The sequence below is a fragment of the Heptranchias perlo genome, chromosome 1 (assembly GCF_035084215.1).
Source record: "Heptranchias perlo isolate sHepPer1 chromosome 1, sHepPer1.hap1, whole genome shotgun sequence".
NCBI lineage: Eukaryota > Metazoa > Chordata > Chondrichthyes > Hexanchiformes > Hexanchidae > Heptranchias > Heptranchias perlo.
This window is the reverse complement of record NC_090325.1, coordinates 127,546,958-127,566,689: the sequence shown is the minus strand read 5'-3', so window position 1 is coordinate 127,566,689 and position 19,732 is coordinate 127,546,958. Positions and strand designations below refer to the sequence as shown.

The following is a 19,732-nucleotide window of genomic DNA, read 5'->3' as shown; positions in this document are numbered from 1 at the left end:
GGAATTTGACTTCAAACTGGCTTGAGAGCTACTTCAGAGCTGCCCAAACCCAGGAAACCATGTTATTGACTGGGAAATCTGCATTCCCCATTACGAATGTGGTTTCCTGGGGTTGGGAGACTTTGGAGCCATTTTCAGGCTGGTTTGCAGTTGCAGACTCCTCTGTTTACAATTGAGCTCTTGTGGAATGAATGGGGATGCTTTAGTTGGTGACCTCACTGGAATGGCCTAGCAGGGAGGGCAATCCAACTCAAGGGTCTCCATGGCAATAAGAAAATGTATTTTTATAGAAAAATATAAATAATAAATCTCATGAAGCTAATGTTTGCTTCTATCAAATTGGAGCGTGCTTTGAATCAAAAATACTCCCTCTAAACTTCCCCATGAATGAAAATTATTTGATACAGTCATGTTTCTTTGTGTTTGTAGTAACGGTTTTCGATTAGGTGAGAAATCAGTTTCCCCATTGCACTGCAAGTTAGATTTAATAGGAGTATAAGCATAATTTGCTAAAGTGAAGTAGCTTAATATGCCAGAACAGACACTGATTGATGACTGTCAAAAGCTGATTGTGTAGCAGCTAGAGTAGGCTAACCTGGCTGACCAAGAGGCCCATCTTCCTGAAAAAGTGTATTGTAAATCATTTGTTGCAAATATATAATGCAGTATTATAAATTCTGAACCCTCAGAAACATTACCACTGACCAAATGCAGCCCTTTTCCGTACCATGGGAATTGAAAATAAATGAAAATATAAGAGGGTAATTTGCTTCACTGTCTCGGAGTTAACCTGGCAAAGCGGATCCTCTGCCCTTTTCGTTCCATTGATTTCTATCACTGCCGAGGCAGTAAAGTTGAAAATTTCCCCCAACACCTTTTTGAACAGTACAATATTGTACTATATTATTACAAGGATATAGAGGTACTGGAGAATGCGCAAAATAGATCTACGGGGATGATTTCAGAACTGAGAGGTTATAACTATCAGGAAAGACTGAACAGGCTGGGGCTCTTTTTTCTAGAAAAGAGAAGGCTGAGAGATGACCTGATAGAAGTCTTTAAAATTATGAAGGGGTTTGATAGGGTAGACATAGAGAAAATGTTTCTGCTTTGGGGCAATCCAAAACTAAGGATCATAAATATAAGATAGCCACTAATAAATTCAATAAGTAACTCAGAAGAAACTTTTTTACCCAGAGAGTGGTTAGAATGTGGAACTTGCTACCACATGGAGTAGTTGAGGTGAATAGCACAGATACATTTAAGGGGAAGCTGGATATGTATGTGAGGGAGAAAGGAATAGAAGGATATACTGATAAGGTTAGATGAAATAGGGTAGGAGGAGGCTCGTGTGGAGCTTAGACACCGGCATAGATCAAATTGGGCTGAATGGCCTGTTTCTGTGCTATAAATTCTATGTAATTCCATGTAATATTGATTTGTAATATCTTCACAGAACAGCTAATGACAGTCAGATCTTCCAAAGCAATTTTTAATGTAATTCGATGAACAATTTTTAAAGTGCAGTTCCCACATGTCCTTTTGGTTGAAGGCATTCCCTGGTAGTATTAAGGCATACAGATATAAGGGGAGCAGGAGCGTTTCCTCCAGGCTCAACAAGCTTACCTGCCGTGATTGGACCCCCGTGATTAGCCAAATCACCAAGGCCACACCCCCCCATGTCCAAGACCCCCCCACGATCGCCGACTTCTCACCTCTCCCTCCCCCCACCACCGCGATCGCCCCTCCCCCATCCAAACCCCAAAGATCCAGATCTCTCCCCGACCTCCCCCATCCAATCCCCAAGGACACTGATTTCCCCCTGGCTGCTTTCCCACCTGACTGGCAGCAAGCCTGTCAATCAGGCTAGCTGCCGGGCACGAAACACAGAAGTTAAATTTTAATCGTTCAATTAAATCGCAATTGCACATTCCGACCCACCAATTTTACTTCTGGGTTTCGCCCCTGAAAATCTTCCTCCCCACGCTGTTCCCGGCTCCAAGTCAAAATCATGCCCAAGGTCCCAGTTGGATTTCCGCTCTGTACTGAGTTAGCTGATCTCATCTGTGCCCCAGGCTATGGGGGTGAGGGGACAAAATCAACCATTGCTCGCACTGTTGATTGCCCAGTGACATCCGTGCCATGTGTTGGATGTCGGGTGAGAACAGGATTAGGTTCAGCCGTGATGCCCTCCAGGAATGGCTTGCTGACACTCACATGCAGCTCACCCATGGAAAATGCTGATTTGGGAGAGGATCTGGAGAGCTACCAGTGCCCATGGAACCATACTCCAGCAAGGATGCAGCACCCTGACGAGGTGAGGGGGGGAGAAAAATAGAAGAAAATTGGATTAGAAAAATACTGTAGCAAGAAGGTGCACATTTGCTAATAGCTACAAAGTAAGTGATGCAGAGTTTGAAAATGCACTTCACTGTAAGAATCAAGAACAGATATAGTAGTTCAGAGTGGGGAAATAAAACAAGGTGGTCACTCACCCAAGGCCAAAGGTTATAACAAAAGCAAAATACTGTGGATGCTGGAAATCTGAAATAAAAACAGAAAATGCTACTCAAGTCAGACAGCATCTGTGGAGAGAGAAACAGAGAACATTTCAGGTCGATGACCTTTCATTAGAATAAGGTGCCAAAGGTTATAAGTTAGGCTACTGTATGTGGGTTTTATTTATACATGGTAATGTTACACAGAAGTAAAATTTATCATCAAAACTCTAATCATGATACCAATAACTGGATTAAGTGACAACTGCTTATATTTCTACAGTGCTTTTCATGTACAGGGAGACGTCTTTGAGTGGGCACCGAAAAGGAAGGTGAAAGGGAAGAGATGGATTAGAAAGAGCACAAAAGCGTGGTTAAAGAGAAGGGTCTTTAGGGGTCTTTTGAAAGCAGGGAAAGAAATAACAAGGCAGAGAAACTGATGGAAGGAGTAGCAGAGAGTAGGGGTTTAGGCACTGGAAGATAAAATAGGGACCTAAGAATCTTTGAGGACTGGGATAGGGTATTAGGCCCAACAAGTTTGTCCATTTTTGATAAATCTGAAACCCAGCTGCCTGCCATCTCATGATATCACACAATTTCTTCTGCCCCCAGAAATATAACTAATTGTTGCGTGAACCCACTATCTGCTGCAGTGGCCTTCCCTGGAACCTTATTACACAGGTCTTCTACCTTTTAGATAGAACTGCTCCACCTGACTTCCCTTTTTACTCCCAGTTTCTTTATTTTTAGCTTGCATCACCTGCGATTGAAACTCTTTGCCATTGTGAACAATTTGGCTTGATCAACTTTGTCAGTTCCCTCCTGTAATATCTCATGTTACTTGACCTGTTATTCACGTGACTCAAGTAGATCTGTGTGAACTTACAGGGTTGAAGATGATTAGAACTCCACCCATAGAAATCTGCTTACAATTAACACCAGCTTCTGCAGACTATATGATACGCAGCATAATCACGTGGTTACTGTAAGGAGCATGTGACTGACCACAACTTGCTTCAATGTACCTTCCAGGGGTTTCCACAGAATGATCAGTGTTTAGGTTGCTGAATAGCTCTGTACAAAGCCAAAGGGGCATTGCTGTTGCTGCTTTGGGATTATTGGAATTGATTTTTAATTCTTTAGATGCATGTTGCTTTCCAAAAATATATAAAGCCTTTCCGATTCTCTTAGATCTGTCATAGCTTAAATAACTAAAGTGTTAACTTTTTCAAGTAGAGGAGGTGCTATCTACTACTTTTATCTGATGCACAGTGATTTCTTTGTGTCAGATAATGCAGCACAGAAAATATTCTGGTTCTTCAGTCATTTTCCCTCCGATATTTAGAATAATGTTGTTACCTTGATTGAGAGGAAAGCAAAATATAATATGATTGTGCTAAACATCTTTTATATATAGCTTATTATGCATAATAGGATAGAATTTATTGTTCACTCGGTTTAAATGGTCCATCATTATCAAAGTGCTTTGTGGGGAATGTTTTTTTTGGCTGCTCCCAGTAGTTAGGGATCGAGTATTTTATCCATGAGTCCTGAATATGATGAATGCTTGCAGTAGGCCTACTTTATTTTTCTTTTGTTAATTCCCAGTCCCCTGGAAGTTGCATAATATGCTAATAGCATGCTTTCTTCACTCTCCTGCCCATCCCATCACATCATCACCGTGCTGCTGCATTTCCATGTCAACCGGCCAACCCATCAGCCTGCGATCCTTCAGTTCAGACAGGTCCAACACACCAAGCCATGGCCTTTACCAGAGGGACAGTGCCATGATTGAAGAATTAATCACAGCTACAAGTAGCCAGGTATGCAACATTGCGTCTCTAGTGCAGCCTGAATAGCACTTTTAATATTTTAATGCATATTTATGCCTTGGAATGCCCTAGCATTTTTTAAACAAAATGCAGTATTTTCATCAATAAAAAGGAGTCTGTGTTTCTTCTGCATCTGATGAGAGTTATTCCTTTTTAGTTTATTCAAAAATTGTTCTTGGATAATGTGTTTGCTACTGTTTTCTATTATAATTGAAAAGATAATTTAATAAAGTAGCATTTTGTGTGTTTTGCTGTAAATGGAAAACAAATTAGCACCAAGAGGTTTTCATTGGTAAGAATTCTAATATATACTTAGAATGAGTTTGTTATATGCATCCATTTAAATTTTAATAGCTTTTGAAATTAAGTTGTATCATTAAATGCTGTTATGCACATGCAGTAGTTCTAATTCTATTTAAATAGATAATGATATCAGTAGTTACACAGAAAAAGAAGTGTTCCTTTGAAATTACAGATAGCTCTGGCCAAGGGCCCAGACAAGGACTCCTCATATCGCTTAAGTTGGGAAGCAGAGAACTTGGACAATGTGGCTCTTTCTTCCAGTCCAATCCATTCAGGGTGAGACATATAAACATATTTGGCAAGTACAGAGAAGGAAGAGTAGCGCATGTGTTTGTGGAGGAGCTGGGAAATGAGCATGTGGTATTCTGCATTTCACTGGAAATGTATCACTCTGTCCAATGATTTTTAAAATACATTTAAATTTTATATTGTTTACATTAAAATAAGAAAAACGACATTGTTTAAAAAAAGAGATGAATCTTCCTTAAAATACTAAATTATTTTTGTATATTTCAAGGCCTACTCATTTTTAATATAATTACAATTCCGCCAAAGATTTTGTTCTATAAACTGTACACAGCTTATTGGAGAGGTGTATAGACAATGGGACTGAAAATTTACCAGTGTTTAGGAACATAAGAACAGGACATTCAGCCTCTCGAGCTTGTTCCGCCATTCAATTAGGTCATTGCTGATCTGTATCTTAACTCTATCTACCCACTTTGGTTTCATAACCATTAATACCTTTACCAAACAAAAATCTATCAGTCTCAGTTTTTAAATTTTCGTTTGACCTTGCATCAACAGCTTTTTGGGGGAGAGAGTTCCAGATTTCCACTAACCTGTGCGTATAGAAGTGCTTCCGGACATCACCCCTGAACGGCCTAGCTCTAATTTTAAGGATATGCACCCTTGTTCTGAACTCCCCCACCAGAGGAATTAGTTTCCAGGTCAGCAGGAGAGCACCTCATTAGCATGGGACAGATGGATAGAAAGCACCACTTTAGGCACATTTCTGCGCCTGCCTGCCCACGGTGGCTGGAAACTCCAGCGCCCGCTCCTGCACCCTTGTGGGGTGCGTTACCTGGATTCCCTCTCCTCCAACCCTGGCCATGGTTTCCATGACATTCCTATGCAAAGGGACACAACTTTAAAACCCTATTGTTTAGATATCCAGGCCACTTCCCCGGCTTGGACTCCACTGATGGGCTCACGTTTGTCCTTTTGAAGGTCTGAACAGCACCATTCACTCCGCGTACTAATACCCCACACGCCATGCACCGCACCACCCGATTTAATGTAGTCTACATTACATTTATTACCTTAATCAATGAATTTATCTCTCTTTGGGAAGAGGTTGGTAAGATCTGAGACATCCGAAATAAATTGGCATTTTGAAGTTATGCTCAAATTAATCTATAAAATTAAAAACTTATTTGTATGCATTTTAAACTGAAACTTTACTGCTACTCATTAAAAAATATCTTGATTTGACTTTGAAATGGGTGGCTTTAGAACTCATACCCAAGATTTTAACAAGTGATATTGAGCACCCAATAACAATATACCAAATTCCAACTGCCCACATTATTCAACCAGCCCCAATGATAATCTGCCAGTGAAAGAACCATTTTTTAATAGCAAAGTTATCAATTCAGGATGTCAAACCAGAGGCTTTAAAGGCAATATTAAATTATTTATTATCATTTAAAGGAAGAGTAGATGGCTACTCAATAAGATTTTATATAACCATCTCTCAGCATGGCTTCAAAGCAATTGCATTTTCAGCAGAGCAGCTGATGACAGCATGAATCTGAAAATAACTGTCTAATCCTTGGTGCAAAAGGATAAAAGATAAATCTTGAAAAATCTCATACAGTAGAAGCCACTTAAGCAGGAAGTCCACTTTACAGGGACGGCCCATTGGAAACTGATTTCCCCCAATGCATTGCTGTTGATGGACCTGCTGGCTTAGCAGGTCATCCATATTCCATCAATCCACTTAGGCGGGACAACTACTGTCGAGCTTTGATAAAATTTTCAACACAGCTGACTGGGATGCCATCTGATTGAAATACCAATTGGCTGGGAAGATTGCTGAGTTGTGGAGGCGCACAAACCAAGCATCCAGCTATGAGAATCAGCTGTTGTACAGGGATGCAAACAGAGCTGATTGATCTGTTGTGTGCCTCTCTGACTCAGTGATCTCCCGGATCCCAGCCTACTGGCGTTTCAGTCAGCAGTGAAACTCAGCTGTTCTACCAACACACATACACAGCTAAAAAATCACATTTTCTCAAGAATCTACTCTGTGCATCAGTAGTGGCATAGAAGAATCTCAAGGCTGACTAAGGTACAGTAACCTGGGAAGACCACTGAATTGAGGATCCACAAATAAAACAGTCAGTGACTTCTGTTCAGTGCGACAATTGGTTAATCTAGATGAATTAGTTCCCACTGAGGTATCTCAATTAAATGGCTTTTACTGTATTTTTAGATGTGTTTAGTGAATGCAGTAGTGGTTGAATTCCTGTGATATTATCATGGTTGCTGTGGTTACATTTATTTCTCAGCATATATTTATTGTTCCCCTCCCCCATTTATTCATCTTTTTTAAATCCCCCATTGCTGCCTGCCACCTTTGTATCTTATCCTTCAGCTACTGGAGCAAGATGGTGCAAGACATAGGAACCTTACAGCCAGCAGGGTGAGAAGACTTTTATCCTATCTGAACCTGGATCTGAACTTGGGGTTGGGTGGGTAGGGATTTTAAGCCCACCTGTCCAGCGGTAACCAAGCAGGTGGGCATTTAAAACGCTCCAGATTACTTACCCACCAGAAAGCAGCCCAGATCCCACCATTTCCTATTGTAACAGATGCTTTTGTCAGGCAACTAAGCCGCCCACCCAAAGCTGGCAAGGTCCTAATTCACATATGGTAATTGGGTTCCGATTATGTCATCGGGCACCGACAGCAATTTTAACTGCAACCTGAGTGGGGAAGCTTTTGCGGTTTTCCCGCCAGATGAAGAGGATTGGGGAACTGAAGACGCCCTCCAGGTAAGTTTGGTACTTTCCTTTGTGGGGCCAGTAGGAGCAGGAGTGCTCCTCCAGGCCGTATAAGGAAAGTTTAGTCCTCCCTTGCCCTAAATTCCCCCTCCCTTTCCCTTTCGTAAGTTACCCCCGAACCCCCTTCTCCACATATAGCTGAGCACCTGCAGGCAGCCTTTGGCGTCTCGATTTTCATGAGGCTTGTTGCTGCTTCCCAACCACTTCCCACCTGTTCAAGGCAGGAAGTGGACCAACAACATGCTAATGAGGCCTGTTGGTTAAAATCACACGGAGCTCATACTGCCGCGGGCAGGCGGAAACCTAACTGAAACCAGCAGACCCATTGGCAGTTAAAATCCCTCCTAGGTCCTAGAGTGAAAGGCCAGTATCTAATCCACTGCATCACACAGTCCCCTGTTACTTATTCTTTGATGAAATTGATAAAAGCCATTGTGCCTCGGTAGATACAAATTATTGAATATCCCAAATGTAAATACTTGATTACATATTACTATTGATATTTTGCGCTGGTGTCAGGAGCTGACGTTATAATTTTGAAATGAATCATCCACGTTAAATGGAGGCCTGTATGCAAGGAATTAAATAGCTTTTTGATACCCCCATTCTTATCACAATTTTTGTAATTGGCAGTACCATGCTAGTAACTCTACCACCACTTACCTTAGTTAGCCCCTCAGCAGTATGACAGTGCTCTCAGTATTAACCCCAGTGGTAAAACCATTTTGTTTCCTCTCCGCTATAACCGGCATTTCAAAATGATTTCTGCGGTTGAGCAGTGCACATACCGCCGAGAGGAATATCTAGCCCATCAATCTATTTGAGGTCTTCTGTGAGGCATGGCTTTTGTAACAAGCAAACTCTCTACAAAGGAGAAAAGACAACAACTTAAGAAATAAAGTCAAGGTTTGGAACAGTGAAGTTATGTACTAGTGCTAATTAAAAGTAGAATCATCTCTCACTGATGGATATCTGGAAAGAGTAAACTTTAGATTATTTATTCAAGGTTCAAATCAGGCTTTGTTCTGATGACCCATTACTGGATCAGTAGTTCTGTTGTCCTTGTAGATCAGTTTGTTTCTTTTCGAGGGTTTACTACTTCATTGAAAGAAAGAGCAGAACGTTTTACTGGATCAAGGCCCATTGATCTGCCCACGTTGGCCATTACAGATGACAAATATAGAACGTCTCCCAACCAAATAGTCACGGGAACATAAAGAACCCCTTGGAACTAATTTTAAACAGAGCCCGGGCAGGTGGGCAGTTAAAAAAACAAGCAGGTTACCTACTCGCTTGGAACTTTCAGGTGGATGAGGCGCCCGCCTAAAGCAGGTGAGAGCCTCATGAATTGATGCAAATCAGGGCCCTATCACATTAATACAACCCCAATAGCATTGTGACTGGGGCCTGAGCAGTGAAGCCGCTGCAGCTTTCTTGCTAGGCTGAAGCAGGTCAGCAGCCGGTGGAAAAGATGAAGAGGCCCTCCAGGTAAGTCAGAAAATGTCCTTTGTGTTGCCAGGAGGAACAGGAGTTTCCCCTGGACCCCACAAGGAAATTTGCGGCCTCCCCTGCCCCAGGCTCCTTCTCTTCCCGCCCACAAGACCCTTCTGAAACTCCCTCCTTGCCACTTACCTAGAAGCCGGCAGACGGCCAAGAGCAACCTAATCTTCCCCTGATGGCAGCTGCTCTATGCCATCTTCCTGCCCATTGCCTGGCAGTGTCTTGAGATATTGTGATCATAAGGCTTCTCCAGTAATTAACGTTCTGCTGGCTTTCTAATGCCCTGCTTTCCATGTGCTTACATGCATATTCTGTTTCAGCTATTCTTCGCCAGTCCCTGACAGTGAATCAAGGTGAAGATTTGCATCGTGGCTTTCTGAGTGGCTTTATTTGTTTTATTTGGTTTTGCAGTCCTCCCTGACCTAGGATCAAAATGCCTCAGTGCTTTGTCTTACATGGTTGTGTTAACCTGGCCTACAAAAACAGGTGCAAGTATCAGTGTCATATATTTAAACTCATATATTGTTCTCCAGACTGGGATTAATTTTTATTGGCCAATGGAAATTTTCACCAAAATGTTTGTTGCAGCTTGTATCTCTCTTTAAACAACATGGTATAAAAAAAGATACAGGGGAAAAAATCATCAAATACAAGCCTGTTAATTAATTGGCCATTCTGAAGAGATAACTATTCTATAATAAATGTTTTATCTGTTTTCCAATATGGTGGAATTAAATTTGTCTTTTTTACACAGCTATAGTTGCATTACAAGTGTTGTGTTTAAAAAGGCTATGTCACCCCATAAGAATAATTTCCCACTAAAGGTTAAGGGCACCAATGATGCAGAGCACTGATGTGATTTTTCTTTTTATACAACTGGTGTTGAGATGAATGATATGAGAATCACTGACGTTATCACTAGTGTAATATGAATTTTGTCCACTAGTTCTCCCTTTGATTGCTGCTGTAAATCTGCTTTATGCAGATAATTTATGAGGCTAGAATCACCTTTGTGGTTTGTATGGAATTGAAGCACTAGGAATGGCTTTTCTTTTCAAACAGTGGCAACAGAAAATTTATTGACATATTAAAAGAAATAACTCTTAGTAGAGAGTCATGGAGCTAAATTCAGTCCAGCGCTATGACTCACTTTATTTTATACTCTGAACTTATAATAATTTGATTAAATGGAAGAAAAATAATCATTTTATTTGAAAGAGAATCATCTCCACACTTCTTGTATAAAGTAAATTCACAATGGGGAACAGGTCTTTAATTGAAATTATAATTATCACTCAAAGAAATAAGATTATTCATCGTTCCCCCTTGTGTGTCTTTTTAATATCCTCTTAATAACTGTATTAATTCCTTACCTTTGGAGTATAACTTTCTCATAGGTATGCAACAACTAACAGTAACATAACAAATAGTTTGCTGAAAAATGTTTTATGTAGTAAAGTTTGAATTTTTTTTTGTTTGTAAGGAAAACCCGCAAAACATATACACCCTGTCTGCTTGGGACTGACATAATGAGATTTAAAGTAATAAAAGATGCAATCAAGTGGAAGGAGAGAGGGGAAGAAGTGACAGCTTTGATGACATTTTTTAAAAAATTCTTTCCTTTAGTTGTCTTTAATCATTCCTTTAGTTGTCTTTAAAGAGTATGCAAATTAAAAGACTAATTATGCAAACATCAAATCGATTTAAAAAGCAAATGATTATCAAGCTATTATGGTAGTGAGAGTGAATAACCCATAGCTCAGAAGGACCTGATAATCTTTCATTTAAGTGAATGGGTAATGCACCATCAATGGAGAAGCACTATATTTGTTCCATTGATGATTTCATTTTAAGTTTATAAAATTCTGGAAACAGGCTATGAAATAGTAAATAACTCTGACCTTGAAGTTATGCCTTGGGTTACTAGCATACAATATGTTTCAAATTCCTCCACTACTTTGGGCAGTGTTGTCCAATAGAGGTCGCTGACTAGCTACAGGCGTGCCTACGGTAACACCATTTTAGCCACATGTACTAATTTTAATTTAAAAAATATCTACCACCATTCAGTATGAAATTTGCAGTCGTCTTCTTTCACCAAAGTTTGGAATTCTGGCATGAATTTATCAGACACAGCACATCTTCTAGTGCAGCTTCTAGGTTTTTGTCCAGCAGTTGTGAGCGATACTTAATTTCATCAGAGTGATTGCTGTTAATGTTGACTCACACAACGAGGCACGCAGATCTGCCCTGCTCTCTGTCCAGAACACAGTTGGATGCTGCTTGTTCTTTGTCATGACATGCCCTGTTGGAGCTGCTCATTGGAGGCCATAGTTTGGATTACTCGCTATCAAAGTTTACTCTTTGATGTGCGTGAACCCAAAGCAGCTTTGTTAAATGTAAAATCTGACTGCCTGAATTATCTTTAGTGTTATGGGATAAGTGAATTTGAATTATAGGCAAGTCTTTGAGCTGGTGTAGGGGTGAGGGGGCGTGGATTTGTTACAAATCTGGCTTGCATTTAATAGGAAAAGGCTGTTGGTTCCTCCCTATTACTCTATACTCAACTTCTCCCTCCCTTTCTCCTGAATTTTGGAGGAGCCACAACTCATTCTTCCCACAGCCCAGTGCCTCGGGATCATTACAGTAGCATTAAAACAATGATGATGCCACTAGACACTTGTTCAGTTTATCACTTAAATCAAAAGCTTTTGCTTAGCGAGACCTCATACCTTTTATGTCTGAGCGAAGATCATTTTTTTACGCAGCGAGTTGTTATGATCTGGAATGCACTGCCTGAAAGGGTGGTGGAAGCAGATTCAGTAGTAACCGTCAAAAGAGAATTGGATAAATACTTAAAAAGGAAACCGTTTGCAGGGCTATGGGGAAAGAGTGGGAGAGTGGGACTAATTGGTAGCTCTTTCAGAGAGGTATTTTTTCACATGCACGATGGGCCAAATGGCCTCCTTCTGTGCTGCATGACTCTATGAAAGTATGATGAGTGGAAATGTCACCTGGTCTGGCAGAACTTTAACTGATGTCTAGGAATCCACCACAACCTCAGGCTTTTTACTACGCTAGACCTGAAAATGTTCCATGTGGTCACAGGTTGAGTGATTGTTCTCTTTCACCATCTATATCTCTTGCCTCGCGTGAACGAACAGCTACCATTACATCACCCAAACAAAAAAAAAGCTTCAGTAACGAGAATAAAGTGGATAATGAAAGCTTTGTATTTAATTGCAGTTTCCTGGTTAGTTTCATGGTGGATGCTCGCGGTGGATCCATGCGGGGCTGCCGCCATAATGGGCTTCGTATTATCATTCCCCCTCGGAAGTGCACAGCCCCAACACGTGTGACTTGCCGCCTGGTTAAACGTCACAGACTGGCCACGATGCCCCCTATGGTGGAAGGAGAGGGCCATGCCAGCAGGCTAATTGAAGTTGGACCATCGGGTGCTCAATTCCTTGGGTAAGTTCCTAAATATGCAAATCCTGAACAACACCAAAGATATCTTTTGCATTATTCAAAATGTAGTCACTATCAAGCCAAAAGCAACATTACATGCTGCTGATTTTGATCAATTTAAAGATACATTCTTGCAAAAAAAATCAAAAAGATTACTTTGTCAAAATATGTTTCTTTGGATAGGGGCCAGCCTGCTAATATGCAATCAGTGAAGATCTTGTGAATCTACAGACCTGAGCAGTGTGGTCCAGTTATAGATGGTGGCGCCTTCACCATAAATGACAAAGAAATACAAAATATAAGCAAGATTTAATTTAGTGTTAATTCCAAAAAGGGAATTATGCATTTCTAATATTCTGCCTTTAGATGTGGCAAAATACTATAATGTGGGTTACTTACAACACAAAGTAATCAAGATGCAGTAGAAAGATACTTTAAATACCCTTTCTTCATTCATCATAAAAGCATAATCACTAATCATTAGCAAGCCATTGTGGAATGAGAAATAGAGAAAAAATGCTAAATTATCCTGCATCAAATTATAATTTTAAAATTGTCCTTAAGTAAAGGTTGATGTTACACAGTTGATCTTATGCATGTACTGTATTAGAACATAGAATTTAGGGAACAGGATGAGGCCATTATATTCCACAAGCATTTCTCATTTTGATTAATCAACCCTACCTACCCATCTTCACACCATATCCTTTAATCCTTTCTCTCTCCACTGCAATGAATGGGATTGGGTTGTACAGGGATTTTTATTGTCTCTTGCGTGGGCTTTATTTGTATTTTTAATCTACATGGTCAAATTATGATTTTCACTTAATATTAAATATTTATCCCAAGATCAGTAATCAATTTAGCTATGCCCAATGAAGTCAATCAAATACCTGTCAGCAAAGGTGTAGACTCATTGATGAAATAATCTTGTAGCTACTTAGGAATGCTACAGGGACAGTTATGACTGCAATGCCCCACCAAATGTCAACACTACACATATGTACACAGACATCTGCACTGGCATCCGGGTGGAAAAAAAGCAGTATGTTATATTTGCATATTATGTATGTACTTCCTGCCACTTTCCCCTCGTTCTTCTGCCCATCAATCTTATGTCCCCTCTCTGGCTTCACTTTGGCAAGTTGACCTTTTAATAAACTAGCCTGAAACATCTTTTGAACTGTCATGCATTAGTGATTACTGAGAAATCCATATCTACTGCAGTGAAGCCAAGGGTTCAGTAAGAAGCTTAGAATGGTGTGGAAGATAAGGGAGGAAATCAGGAAAATAAGAGAGGAACTGTAAACCTTTCGTGAATAACCATTGTTTTCACTAAATGTCCAGCAGGCAATTACTGGATCAATTGTCAATCAGTTGTTTTAACTCCTAAAGTATAACATCTAAATGATTGAGACATTGTAAACAATAATTGATGGTCAATTATTAATATCAGTAATAAAAGTTTTGATTGCATGCATGTACAATTCCTAATAATTTGTGAAGCAAACCATCCCAGCCTATTAAAAGGAAAGGTATTGCTTGCATGTTGATAATTTCAAGATTGGCAAGCCAATATAGGCTTGAACAGCAAAAAAAAATAGGAAAAAAAACTGAATGTTTATTGGTTTTATACTTTTCATCTTCTCTCTTTCACTGCTGCTTTGGATTTACTCAGTAAACTGCATCTTCCTAACTCTCCTCCCCCTCTAAATGAGGGAGAAAGCTTGGTTAGCCGAATCCTGCAGCTTGGGCCTTCAGGAACCAAATTCCTTGGGTAGGAGAGACAAACAAAATGTTCAGAGAAGAATTTATTGGATGCATCCTTGCATATTCCCTGCTACCCTTTCCAACATTATGTTTTTTTTAACCCTTCTGACTTTATCCCTTACGTCTTTTAAATATTTATTTTATTTATATATATATATATATATATATATATAAAGTAGATCACATTTGCCAAAAGTAAACTGTCGTGATGTCCTGTGGCTTTGTGTCGTGAATGTTGTCATAGCTGGAAACGTATGTGTTCAACACAGCAAGGAACTTCCTCTGTTGCCCTTCTCCCACTCCATTCCTTTTGTTAATTCCTCATGTGTTAGTGGACATTACAAATGTTCACTTATATTTTCCTATCCTTGTTAAACTGTGTACTGAAGTGTAGTCTGTAACAAAGTGAATTGGAAACCGAAAGAAGTCTTATTGGAATGAAGTAATACAAGTGTGCTGAAGTTCATGTGTCTTGTTACCTATTTATAGACTAGGATCCTGCAAGGATTTAAAACAGTTAAGTCCTAGGTCTTAATAAGACTTAACTTTTTAAATCCCAAAAATTAAGTTCAAACCAGCATCTTGCCTATTTGTATATAGTGTGGTTTTAATTGTCTTTTTTTCTTCTTCGTTTCTGTCCTGTGATTTTGCCTTCCTTTCCTTCATTTATTTGCAACATGAAATCAAAATCATGTTGCGTTACTAGTTAAGATGAGACAGATGGGGATAAGGATGGAGGAGAACAATGTAAAATATTTAATATATGCATTGATAGTAATACAATCAATTTGATTGTTTTGCCCGTTCGTTCCTTAATAATTTTTTACTTTCCATTTTTATCTCCTGATATATTTCCCACTATTTTCATGCTGATTTGTGTATTCATTTGGAATATGTAACATTTTCCTTTGCAAATGTTTTCCCAATTACCATTAGTGCTCACTCTCGTATCCATTCATTCTCAGGCTGCTGTTTTATTTCTAACTTTATCCAATTATCTTTAGTGTTTTCAGCTCTGTTGTTCCATTCCTTTGTGCTGTCATTCCGCATCTGATGCCGAGTAACTCACGTTCCATGTATTTGGTCTCCATGTAAAAAAAATGAGGGCCTTGGAGCTTTTTGATTAGCAGACAATGGAAAATTTAACCTACACCACTATTTGATGATTACACCTTTCAACTCCTGTTGTTTTGGTGGGTAACACGATTTCATTTCGAGGATTTCATTTCCAACAACGTTCACCTGAGGAAGGAGGAAGCCTCCGAAAGCTTGTGAATTTAAAATAAAATTGCTGGACTATAACTTGGTGTTGTAAAATTGTTTACAATTGTCAACCCCAGTCCATCACCGGCATCTCCACATCAACACATTCTTGATTAGGAAGCACATTAACAGGACACCACTAGACTGAAGTAGAGAACCAGCATCAACACAGTTACTGTTACTGTAAAAGGCCACCAAGACGTACTTTGCCAGATGTCAATCAGAGGTAGATGATAATTCAGAGAGTTAATTTACCGAAGAGTATTTCTTTACATTTAGTGTTTCACCGTGTAAATGTATTCTAGTATTGGTACACTGTTGAAATAAAAAATCTAGCAGTTTTATTACTTAATTAGGAAGCAGCATTATTAATTTACAATATTCTAATTTATATTCTTACTCAATACAAAATTACTCTAAAAATATCGATTCTATGTAATACAAAAGACAATTAACAAAAATCAAGTCTCTTAAAAGCTGGTTGCAATTCTTCAGGAAGAAGATTTAGGTATATTTACAAAAAAAGTACAACACAAAGCATTGTATAAACCATTTAGTCGTGTACAAGAATGAATAGGTAGGGGAGTTGCAAAACAGTAGGAAATTTAAGTTCATAAGAATATAAGAAATAGAAGCCATACGGCCCCTCAAGCCTGCTCCACCATTCAATAAGATCATGGCTGATCTTCGACCTCAACTCCACTTTCCTGCCCAATCCACATATCCCTTGATTCCCTTGATCCCCTTAGAGTCCAAAAATCTATCAATCTCAGCCTTGACTATACACAATGACTGAGAATCCACAGCCCTCTAGGGTAGAGAATTCCAAGGATTCACAACCCTCTGAGTGAAGACTCAAGAAGATTGTGTGGTACTTTAACCCTGAATCTGTTTTTCTGCAAATTGTTCTCATTCATTTATTGATTTATTTTTGATATTGTATATGATATGATCTTATTCATGGAAGTTTTAAATTTGTGTTAATTTACCAAAATTCAGAACTGCTCAAATCCTTGTGGAATGTGGAGTAAAACCAGTAAGTCCATATTACAAGCCTTTGTGATATAAGTTAATCGTGAATTGGTTGAAGAGCATTGCAAGGTAATTTCTAGGCAGTAAGACGTTGGATTTGTTGTAAAACAGTTCAGATTCACAGCATGTCATTCAACTTCAGCACCGTCCCTTTTAAGATTTTGGGCACCTCACTAGCTGCAAGTTCAATTGAAGTTCTTTCCAGTATAGTCAATTAAATAACTAGAAACAGTAAGTCTGACCTGTTTGAACGATAACTTCTATCACTTGACCACAAAGTGCCTTTGACAGCAGTCATGGAGAAACTCTCAAACTGAATGAGCACAGCCTCCTGGTAGGATTTCTTTTCCCAGTTGTGAGAAAAAGGAGAGAAAATAAAAAGTAAAAAGAAAATACATTTTTAGGTAATTCATTTTGAATGTTAAAATGCACATTAATTGATGCAACATATTTCATATACAGCTAGATCAAGGCAACGTGAAACTGAGGCAAACCCTGTATTACCTATTCAGTCGTCTCCATCTGGTTATCTAGCATCTATGTTGGAAAAGGAATGCCAGCTTGCTTTGTTACAGACTATAAAATTGGTGGAGAATGGCATGAGACATGCTAGAATTAGGTCTGTTTCCACGTTTTTCTCATCTCTAACTTCCGATGTTTCAGGCCTGTGATTGTGGAGATTCCACACTTTGCGGCTGTGCGTGGGAAGGAACGAGAACTGGTGGTACTGCGCAGTGAGACTGGAGAGACCTGGAAGGAACATCAGTGCGAATATACTGAGGAAGAGTTGAATGAAATATTGAATGGGATGGATGAAGGTAACAACCTTGTTGGGGTGAGGGGGGTAGAGACCATTAATAAATAAAGGGCCATTGTAATTATGTCATGACGTATTCTGGTAGTCATGGGTCCAACATACACCCTACTTTGAAGATTCATTTGGATCCATTATGTTGATCTAAAATTGTTCTTGTTTTGTGGTCTGGTGTAGGCCTCACCTTTGGCTTTTATTGAGACTAGCCAAAGTAGTTTGTACTTTTTGAAGCAAATGTGGGTGCCGAAACAGAGGGCTATAACAATGCCAATGATGATGTTCAAGTAAGAAGGCAAATATCTTATTGGTCAATTATTTGGTCAGTTTCTCTTATTCCATCTATATGAGCAGGTAATAGTATTCTGCCTTGCACTGTAAACAGTTTTCTCTCCTTAATTCAAAAATAAAGAATATTGGAGTATTTACTACAACCATATTGTTTTTGGGTGACAGAAATCCATCACTTTTTACATTCATCTTCTTTAAAATCTAGATTGATCAAGATTCTAGTTTATGGTTGTAAAAATAAGGATTCCTGTACCACTTTTGTGGAGCTAGGAAAATTGTGATCTCTCAGTTGTATCACACACAGAGCACAATTACTGCTTCTCCCACCATGCAGGTCATCAGGCATTGCCAGAAATCATTTCAGTATCAGCTTCTAAAATACTACTGCTCAACCTGGGGCGGGGGTGGCAGGTAGTAGTGGTCTCCACCTGCCCTTGATCAATCATTCTTGCCCCGAATCCTGTTTCAAGTGAAGTTTATCTCACCTCTTGACCTGCTCTCCAAAGTTGCACTTTCAATCGTCTTGATCACACCAGCAGTTTTGGTTCTTCTTATCCCCAGCCTTCTCTAGAATCTCACCACTCATTGTCTCACAAATCCTAGACACCCAACCTTCACCACTTGCAGCTTATACATTCACCCTGCGTCTCTGCACTCAGCAACGAACTCTGCATATTGCAGCAGGTTCCTTTCTTGTGCTTCCTTTAAACTTTTCTCCAATGGATGCTTCAACTCCACCCTGTTCAAGAATGAAGACTGCAGCTACTTTTGTATATTTTGTTCATTCCTCAGAATTAAGATATTTGCCTGCTAGCTGCAACACTGTCATTGGCACAGTTACAGCCCTCTGTTTCAGCACCCACACTTGCTTCAAAAAGTATAATCTTCTTTGGCTATTCCCAATAAAAGCCAAAGGTGAGGCCTAAACCTGGCCATAAAATGAGCACAACTTTACATTGATTTAATGGATCCAAACGAATCCTCAGAAATAGGTTCTGAAAAGAATGTATTTTAGCAATTTAGTTTTTTTTTATTCATTCATGGGATAAGGACATTGCTGGTGAGGCCGACATTTATTGTCCATCCCTAATTGCCCTTGAGAAGGTGGTGGTGAGCCACCTTCTTGAACCGCTGCAGTCCGTGCGGTGAAGGTTCTCCCACAGTGCTGTTAGGAAGGGAGTTCCAGGATTTTGACCCAGCGGCGATGAGGAACGGTGATATATTTCCAAGTCAGGATGGTGTGTGCCTTGGAGGGGAATGTGCAGGTGGTGTTGTTCCCATGCGCCTGCTGCCCTTGTCCTTCTAGGTGGTAGAGGTCACGAGTTTGGGAGTTGCTGTCGAGGAAGCCTTGGCGAGTTGCTGCAGTGCATCCTGTGGATGGTACACACTGCAGCTTCGGTAAGCTGATGGTGAAGCGAGTGATTATGAGTTCAGTTCAGATTTCTATCTCTATGACTTTTGGAAATTTGTTTTCCTTTTAAACAGAGGTCTCCAATCAACGGAATGTAAATTTGTGATTAAGGTACAAAATTTCAATAGAAAATCTGTAATGTCTGTGTTTTCTTTACTGTTTACAGTGCTTGACAGTCCAGAGGAGCTTGACAGAAAACGTATTTGCCGTATCATCACCAGGGACTTCCCACAATATTTCGCAGTCGTGTCCAGGGTCAGACAGGACAGTAACTTGATTGGGCCAGAAGGTGGTGTGCTGAGCAGTACTGTGGTACCACAGGTTCAGGCTGTCTTCCCTGAAGGAGCTTTAACCAAGAGGATTAGAGTTGGCCTCCAGGTAACTGGCCTCCCAGAATTAAAAAAAATATACCATGCCTGGTATCAATTATTAAACATGTTTATTCCAATAGTAGAAGGGAATATTAATGTACTGTGTTGTATAGA

At 39.7% G+C, this 19,732-nt stretch overlaps 1 protein-coding gene across 1 annotated transcript in view; it reads left to right on the top strand.

The window, feature by feature from the left end:
- LOC137326017 (ankyrin-2-like) overlaps window positions 1–19,732 on the top strand; it is a 418,648-nt gene that overhangs the window by 317,536 nt on the left and 81,380 nt on the right. Inside the window, exons 27-34 of the mRNA XM_067990953.1 lie at window positions 4,234–4,321; window positions 4,806–4,909; window positions 7,293–7,340; window positions 9,522–9,554; window positions 12,448–12,672; window positions 14,348–14,446; window positions 17,398–17,552; window positions 19,414–19,625. Of these exons, the coding sequence (XP_067847054.1) occupies window positions 4,234–4,321; window positions 4,806–4,909; window positions 7,293–7,340; window positions 9,522–9,554; window positions 12,448–12,672; window positions 14,348–14,446; window positions 17,398–17,552; window positions 19,414–19,625 (964 nt within the window). The remainder of the gene's footprint in view (window positions 1–4,233; window positions 4,322–4,805; window positions 4,910–7,292; window positions 7,341–9,521; window positions 9,555–12,447; window positions 12,673–14,347; window positions 14,447–17,397; window positions 17,553–19,413; window positions 19,626–19,732) is intronic.